Source organism: Eptatretus burgeri, chromosome 9 (genome assembly GCF_056783735.1).
Source record: "Eptatretus burgeri isolate ZD-2024b chromosome 9, Ebu_testis_v1, whole genome shotgun sequence".
NCBI lineage: Eukaryota > Metazoa > Chordata > Myxini > Myxiniformes > Myxinidae > Eptatretus > Eptatretus burgeri.
Genome location: NC_140969.1, coordinates 66,072,621 through 66,080,863, shown reverse-complemented (window position 1 = coordinate 66,080,863; position 8,243 = coordinate 66,072,621). Strand labels below are relative to the sequence as shown.

The 8,243-nt window shown below is 40.3% G+C and overlaps 1 protein-coding gene across 3 annotated transcripts in view; it reads left to right on the top strand.

Annotated features, from left to right (window-relative positions):
- Positions 1-8,243, top strand: part of LOC147020253 (atrial natriuretic peptide receptor 1-like) — a 252,988-nt gene that overhangs the window by 17,536 nt on the left and 227,209 nt on the right. For all 3 annotated transcript variants that reach the window (XM_085895487.1, XM_085895485.1, XM_085895483.1), the window contains exon 2: positions 1,927-2,129. In XM_085895487.1, the coding sequence (XP_085751613.1) occupies positions 1,956-2,129 (174 nt within the window). In that variant the 5' untranslated portion in view covers positions 1,927-1,955. The remainder of the gene's footprint in view (positions 1-1,926; positions 2,130-8,243) is intronic.

Sequence of the window (8,243 nt, the reverse complement as noted above, 5' to 3'; positions counted from 1 at the left end):
CGCTTATCTGATTTCAATTATTTTTGGTTACTATGTTCCTCACCCCTGGGGAACATTTTCGAGATGATGACCAAATGGTGTCTTGTTTCCAATTCACCTCCCTCATTATCTTGAATATGTATGACCTTTTTCATTCAATGGCGGGGGATTCCCCATCTCTGATGGTATATTTTTTATCCCCCGCCGCGTGGCAGAAGGGGGATATTGTTGTCACCCAGGTAGTCCAGCTGTCCGTCTGGCTGTCCGTCCGTCCGGGCGTCAACATTTATAGCTGTGAGTGTGATAACTCATAAACTGTTCGCCATATCAATTTGAAATTTGGGTCACACAAGTACCACCTGAAAAGGAAGAACGCTATTGATTTTGGGTGTGGCTGGATCCAAGATGGCCGACTGGGACGGCCATCTTCAAAAAAATGTTTTTTCGCCGTATCGATTTTAAATTTGAGTCACACATGTACCACCTGAAAAGGAAGAACCCTATTGATTTTGCGCGTGGCCGGATCCAAGATGGCCGACTGGGGCAGCCATCTTGAAAAAATGTTTTTTGTAATAAATGGAAAACCGCTTATCTGATTTCAATTATTTTTGGTTACTACGTTCCTCACCCCTGGGGAACTTTTTCGAGATGATGACCAAATGGTGTCTTGTTTCTAATTCAGCTCCCTCATTATCTGGAATATGTATGACCTTTTTCATTCAATGGCAGGGGATTCCCCATCTCTGATGGTATATTTTTGTATTATTCTCCCTATAGTGTCAAAATGGAAGTGAAGTTTCGCTATATTGCATAGGTCCAATCGAACCAGTGAGAGCACGGTCAAGCTTTCGTTTCATCGCTGTTCACGAAATGGTTCCCACAATGAATCCAAATGGTTCCCAGAACATTCTTGTTATTGTTATTGGTGTTGTTTAATGTAATGAGTCTGAGCCCTATTCAATGATAAGTTCAAGATCAGAATTCAGAGAGTTGGCATCTGTTGAAATATGTTTTGCATTCCAATCCATTGTCTTTACCAAAAGAATGTCCAAAAGTTTTTAACGTAATTTGACCTTGACCTTGATCGAAATGCATTTCCTTGGCTCCTGGCAATCTCAAAAGTATCACCAAAGGAATGGCCATTCCAAACTTAGTTGGAAATGACACCTTAAATGTTTTTTTACACTGTTTAGTTCCAAAATTAAACGAGTTTGAACATTAGACCCGGTGGACTGGCGGCCATCTTGGATTTGACCTCTCACGGTCCTCAGAGGTCAAATCTGACTTCCCTCCACATCTGCAAATAAACCTTATGGTATTCACTAACTATGTCAGAAAATTCATGCTTTTCTCATAAAACGCACAATTATTGTGCTTATCCGCCGTAATATATATATATATATATATATATATATATATATATATATATATATATATATATATATATATATATATATATATATATATATATATATATATGTATACTTTGCAGTGTGAGAAATTGTTTTTCCACTTTAAAAAGGTGCCAAAGATTGTCAATGTTCCTGCACTTTAAGATAGTGGGGAAAAATTGTTTACGCTATTATCAGCACGAGGGTTGATACGTGAATTTGAGATCCAGTGCAGTCGTATAAAAATGAAATTCAGATTATTGTTCGCTTGCAATTTTTTTCAAATGTTGATAAAAGATTATGCAAAAACCAAGTTGGTGTTGTAAAAATAATATGTGGTAAGAAATAGTTTCTTCAGATATGGAATGTAAGACCGATCATCTCTGGCGTGATGTTTTGCAGTGAATGTAGATTACAATGATTGATTGCTTAGAGCTATTTTCTTAGTTTGCTATTTAAAGGTTAAGAGGTAAGTAATAAAATTTGAGCTCTTGTAAATGTGATATACAGTGCTGTTATTATATTTGCGATTGAAACCCCTTCTTCATTCCCCCAGTGGTGTATTTGTGTTGTCAACTGAGCGTCATGCGCTCCCTCCTAGTTCATGCTCTTCACTTGGGCATACATATTGCTGACTACACCTTTATGTTCATTGATATCTTTGGGGAGAGCCTGCAGCTGGATGGGGAGGAGGCAGACACCAGGAGTCCTTGGCGATTTGGAGACAAGGATGACGAGATTGCCAAAAAAGCCTTTCAGGTGATTATACTCACTTTTACGCCTCTTTCTGACTTTATAAATACATTCCCATGTTATTTGTTTCCATAATCCTGTTTATATACATTAACTTATTTCGTGTACCATCAAATGTGCTGTGTTTGTAGCTTATAAGGCTTGCAAAATTTTTCTATATTGACCTAAGGCTCATGGTTGAGCTTTTACATAAATTACATTCTAGGCAAAGATAGTCGACATCAGTTCCCTTTTATATGAATTATAATGACATAAGTAGACCATGGACAAATACACTTGTCATATGTGACTTTAATCTGGTTTCCCGACATCACAAGACAGATGGGAATGCTAAACAGATCAACTCATATAAACTTTTGATAATATCAGTTACTTTATTTTACCGTTGGATTGTTTAATGCTCAAAATAAAGAGATAATTGAAATTTATACATTATAGCTATAACAAGGCAAAACTATGGTTGGAGCAAAACAAAAATATGGGGGAGATTGGGGGGGGTGGGGGGCAGGGAGAGTTTTTACATTTGCAAAGAGCTGCAGAGACAAACGCATGATGTATTCCAATAGCATCAGGAACACTCCTACCTTTGGGAAAGATTTGTGCACTGGCTGCAAACTACATTGAAAATGATGAACGATCTTTACTGACTTTCACAGGTGTATGGTACCACTTTCATGTGTCAAAGATTCCTTATTACCTTCCTGTTAGATAATGATAAGCACATTCAATGGGAAAATAATATCTGTGCCTAAGTCCATGAAACACACAGATATAGCAAACAAGTTGGGTTACCCAATCAAGAACAGGTTACTTAGACTTTCCTAAACATCAATAAGATTGTTGTAAGCTGAGATCAAGTCATAAATAAGCAAAGCCGTAAATACATTAACACAGTGGAAAGGAGGGAAGCACACCACCAACAGCAGTGTAGAGGGACACAACAAAGGAATCTGTAGGAACAATGGGTGAGGGGACAAAACAACCATAAAAAAACTTCTGAGTCCAGAAATGGATGTTTTACAAAAACAAAAACAACAACTTGGGAATGCAACACGGTGATGATGAGCCAAATTTCTCCTGTTTGTTCATTCCCAAGCTTATTGTGTCCGTGTGCCCCCCACTGCCCCACTTTCAGTTTGTTGTCGTTTTTACCCTCTGTCACTTCGCTCTTCCAAGAGCCTCGATTTTATATGCAGAAAATACCAAACGATTCCCAAAATGCATCTAAAGCAATGCAATATCCATTATAAATAACTGCTGACAAATTATGCATCACAATATTGATTTTAATTCAAGGACTACAATTTTGTTGCTCCAGGTATCTAAATAATCTTGGGAAATCTGTTTTTAAAGGATGATTAAAGTTGTATTCCTGTGTTATGATTGTGAGGATCTCGTAAAAAAGGGGAATGCGCTTTCTGTGTTTGTGCATTTCTCACCTTGTAACTATGTTCACCCACTCAAAAAAATATATATTTTCAGAATTTTAAATGATAATAATAACATATATTTGTCATATTATGTATTGTATGTGTATAAAATACCTTGATGATGTCTGTGCTTCGGCCACTGTTCTCATCCCCACTCCTCCACCCCTCACACCCTGCCCTGAATGCATTTAAAGTTCATAAACTTCTGGATTGAAATTATGTGGTGTAAATGTAGCGCAGGCATGATGAACCAAATGACCTCTTCCTGCTTCCAAAGTCCTTGTGAATCTTTGTGAAAGTCTATGTGAGGAATGTGCTGGACTTGAAAAGAGAGGGAACATTATTTAATTTTTGACTTTATTTGAGATGAGGAGATTGGGTCTTGTTATTGTTGTTGTTGAATGTAATGAGTCTGTTTGAGCCCTATTCAATGATAAATTCAAGATCAGAATTCAGAGAGTTGGCATCAGTTGAAATGTGTTTTACATTCAATGATTGGTAAAGACACAACTGTGATTTAAAGTTAACAGAGGAGTGGAGGATTGAGTCATTGGCATAGTAGTGGTACAAAGAAGGTTATTGATGATAAGCAGAAATAAGATGGGTAACATCACTGAGCCCTTCGACACTCCAAAGGTAATATAGAACCTCTTCCAAGGGAAATCATCCACACAGGGAGTCATAAATACATTCCGTCAGCAATGAAATATCCGAGCATCCTGTAAAGCATCCCGTAAATATAGCATCCTGTAAAGAAGCTTTCCAGCCAGGAAATGAGAGGAAGACAAATGCTACATTGGGGCCACTTATCAATACTCTGTCAAAAGCCTATGGGATTTGTAATGCAACAACACGACTCTCTCTGAATGACTCCTGAGCAGAAGACGAGATGTTGGTGGCTTCAGTGAGTAGATTACCAGTAAGTCTTCCCTGATGGAATCAACATTTATGGATTCGTAATGACTAAGTTCCCATCCAACCTATCCTGTTCCTCCTCTGTCCCCCTTGGCTACTCCGACTATTTTCTTGTTAAAGCCCGTATCTCTCTGGTTATTGTTAGAAAGTGACCTCGATGCAGCATAATGTGTTCGCACAGGCCAACTGTCAGGGCCTGCAAGCTGCCCCCACACAAAATGATTGGACTACCATTTCTACAGTATCTGATATTGATTTCGCCTGGGAATACTTCCACAAACTTACTCTCTTACATGGTTTATCTGATCCCATCTGCAACTATTCCATCCATCTTCTTGGCTCTGGTACATTGAATTGCATGGTGAGGCTGTTGTAGTTCAGTAGCTTGTTTTTAACACTAAGGCTCACAACAAGTGTGTGACCATCCTCATGCAAGCCAGAGAATATTATCATTTTTATCTCAAGGCAGAAGTCTCCAACTACCTTAAAGTCCTATTGGCAACTTGTTAAGTATCTTTCTGATGTATGCCCCCCCACCCCCTCCTTCCACCATGCCCTCACTCGCCTCAAATAGCATCACCTCAGACACAGTTAAAGATAAAGCAGAATGTCTCAACTTGGTATTTGCCTCAAAATCTCGTGTAACCAACCTTTCCAGCTCTGCCCTGATCTTACCCCTTTATTTACTGGAATTTGTGTTCTTCTTACCAAAGATGGTAGAGAAACTTCTGTCCAGCCTTGACTCTTCATCATCAGTATCCATCTTCTCAAATCCTGCTCTGCTGTTCTTGCTTCTACTTTGTCTGCTCTCTTTAATCTGTCCTTCTTTGGTTGCCTTCCAGCTTCCTGGAGGTATACCAATATCACTCCATTTCACAAGAAGGGTACAAAAACATATACTTTCAATGATATAATAAGCCAGTAAGCTTATTTCCAATTCCAAGTAACCCCATGGATTCTATCAATGCTGCCGATGTCAAGTCTTTCCTCTTTTCAAGCATTATGAACTCTGACCATCAGTTTGTATTCTTTCCCAATCCCTCAACAATGGACATACTGCTGCGCCACTCTCATTCATGTCATCGGAGCCCCTAAATGGCAAACAAGTGGTCCGGATATTCTCCCTGGACGTAACTCATGCATTTAAAAGTCTGGGTTGCTCCACTTGTTAAGCTCACTGCCTGTGGCATACCAGGCCACCTTCATACCTGGCTTTCTGGCATCCCCCACTCACACAGTCAATGTGCTGCTATCAATGGAACCCTCTTCTCTTCTCTCCCAGGGGAGGTTGGAATGCCCCAAGGCAGTGTCTTGTGCCCAGTCTAGTTCCTATTTTACAAAAAGGATCTCTCAGATACTCTGAAAAACCCTCTCTTCCTTTTTACAGATGACCTCATATTGGGGTGTACAGTACCCCCATCCCACTGACGGGCAGACAACAGCTGCATTTCTCTCTGCTGGTGTGCAAGTGATTAGATGTAAATGTAAAATGTCTTAATCCTGGAAAATGTTATGGTCATACCCTGTCGCTCCCAAAGGATTGTCAAACAAACCCACCCATCTATTTCCATGGTCAGTTACTGGAAGAGGTTCAGCCTGTTGAAATTCTAGGACACATAATTAGCCATCACTCCTCCTGGGATTACCATAAGGCAAAGCTGGCTTCCAAAGCCAGTAACAGACTGTGCATCCTCCATCCGTCCCATGTCGTTCCATGATAAATCAGAACTGTTCACATCTTAAAGAATCTTTGTCCATAGCTCAGCAGAGCACTTTATGTACCTCTCCTTTATGGGCTGGTGCCCCAGGATCATATCTGACTGTCCTGGAATATGTGGAATCCAAATCTTCAACATTATTGGCATTTCCTCCAATTAGGCTGGAGCATAAAGCCTGTTGCTCTCAATTCACAGGCAGGTTGGTGGCCTCTGTTCTTATAGCTTCTTCTACTCTCTCTCAGCCCTCAGAACCTACCCAGCAATTCAAAGAGGCACCCCCTGGTTAACCTCCCAAAATCCAGGCTTACTACATTCCTTAAATATGTTGTTCCTCTTTTCTCTCATTTGTGGAACTGGCTTTCTGAGGCTATTCAATCCCACTCTTACCTCCAGGGTTTTCAAGAAGTCATCCCCCTCCTCCATCCATATCTGCAAACTTTTTACCCCCATTAACCCAACCGAATCGAACCTATCCTTCTTACTTGCAGATACACAATAATACACAAGGAACTTGGATGTGGAAGTACATTTGGGTCCTCAAGCCATTATTTGTCCAAATAGCCCTCTATTTTGTCCCTCAACCCTACTATTGGTGTGCTTCCCCCCACTGTTTCTGCTGTTCCTTTTGTTATGTTATGTCCTGATAATATATTACAAAAAAAATTATTATAACTTTCTTTTATTATTTAAAAAAAATTAAATGTTTTTATTTTGTTGGGATTTTGGAGGTTGGAAAGGGGGGGGGAGTGAGCAGTTGTAGGGTGATCAATGAGGCAAACACAGACAGCATATTGACCTTTTGACAAGACTCTCACAGAAAAGACAATCACGACACAGGTGTAGAATCACCCATCCATATCTCAGCTACCTACCGTTCCTGCCATTATAAGATAAAGCGGAATGAATCAACAACGGCAATGGTTGCCAGTAGACAATGCACTCAAGAGTTTGGATAATGTATGTTCCTGCAATTTGGGGGATCAATGAGTGCGCTTCTTTGGGATTTGCCAAATGGGTGGGGAGGTAGGGTGGATGGGGAAAAAAAAGTAAATCGATCTCGTTTCTGATGCGAGGAAATCTGTACTAAATGGAGACTCTCTCATATGAGGAAATGCAGATCACCCTCTCAGTTAAGGGTTTTCATTTCCAATTAACAGCTTTCAGAAATTGGATACCAGTCTGATTACCTTATGTGATTGTGACATCTTATCCTAATTTATCTTACATTATCCTCAAAGCTCCTTTGACCCGAGGTATGTTTGACTCGTGAAATATTTGTATTATGGTTATTAAACAAAGAAATAAAGATGCAGAAAAACCTAGCCTACACTGCATCTCAACCCCAACACAATAACACACCGACATCGTTATGTAATGCCTGAAAACATGAGAGCGAGAGAGAGAGAGAGAGAGAGAGAGAGAGAGAGAGAGAGAGAGAGAGAGAGAGACAGACAGACAGAGAGAGACAGAAGGAGAGAGGGAGAAGGAGAGAGGGAGAGAGAGAGAGAGAGAGAGAGAGAGAGAGAGAGAGAGAGAGAGAGAGAGAGAGAGAGAGAGAGAGAGAGAGAGAGAGAGAGAGAGAGAGAGAGAGAGAGAGAGAGACAGAGAGAAGGAGAGAAGGAGAGAGGGAGAGAGGGAGAGAGGGAGAGAGGGAGAGAGAGAGACAGAGAGAGAGAGACAGAGAGAGACACACACACACACACACACACAGGCAGAGACAGTGAGAGAACGACAGAGGTGTGGGAGGAGAGTGCTGCATTTTATGAGGGGGGAGCGAGAAGGGGACAGAGTGAGAGAAAAGGGTGGGGGAGAGGAGGAAAAAAAACAAAGACAGGTGAGTGGTGGAGGTGGGGTTAGCAAAGAGAATGATATGTGACGCTTAATGACCGAAAAAAAAAGAAGAAAAAAAAAAACGTATCAGAACAGCTGTACACACAACGACACAACAGAGTTTGTAAAGTAATCTGCTGGCACATCTGCAAAATCTTTGATTTACACGAAAACTTTGATTTATCAGCATTTATACGAAAGAGTGGCAATATTAAAATAGTTTATCA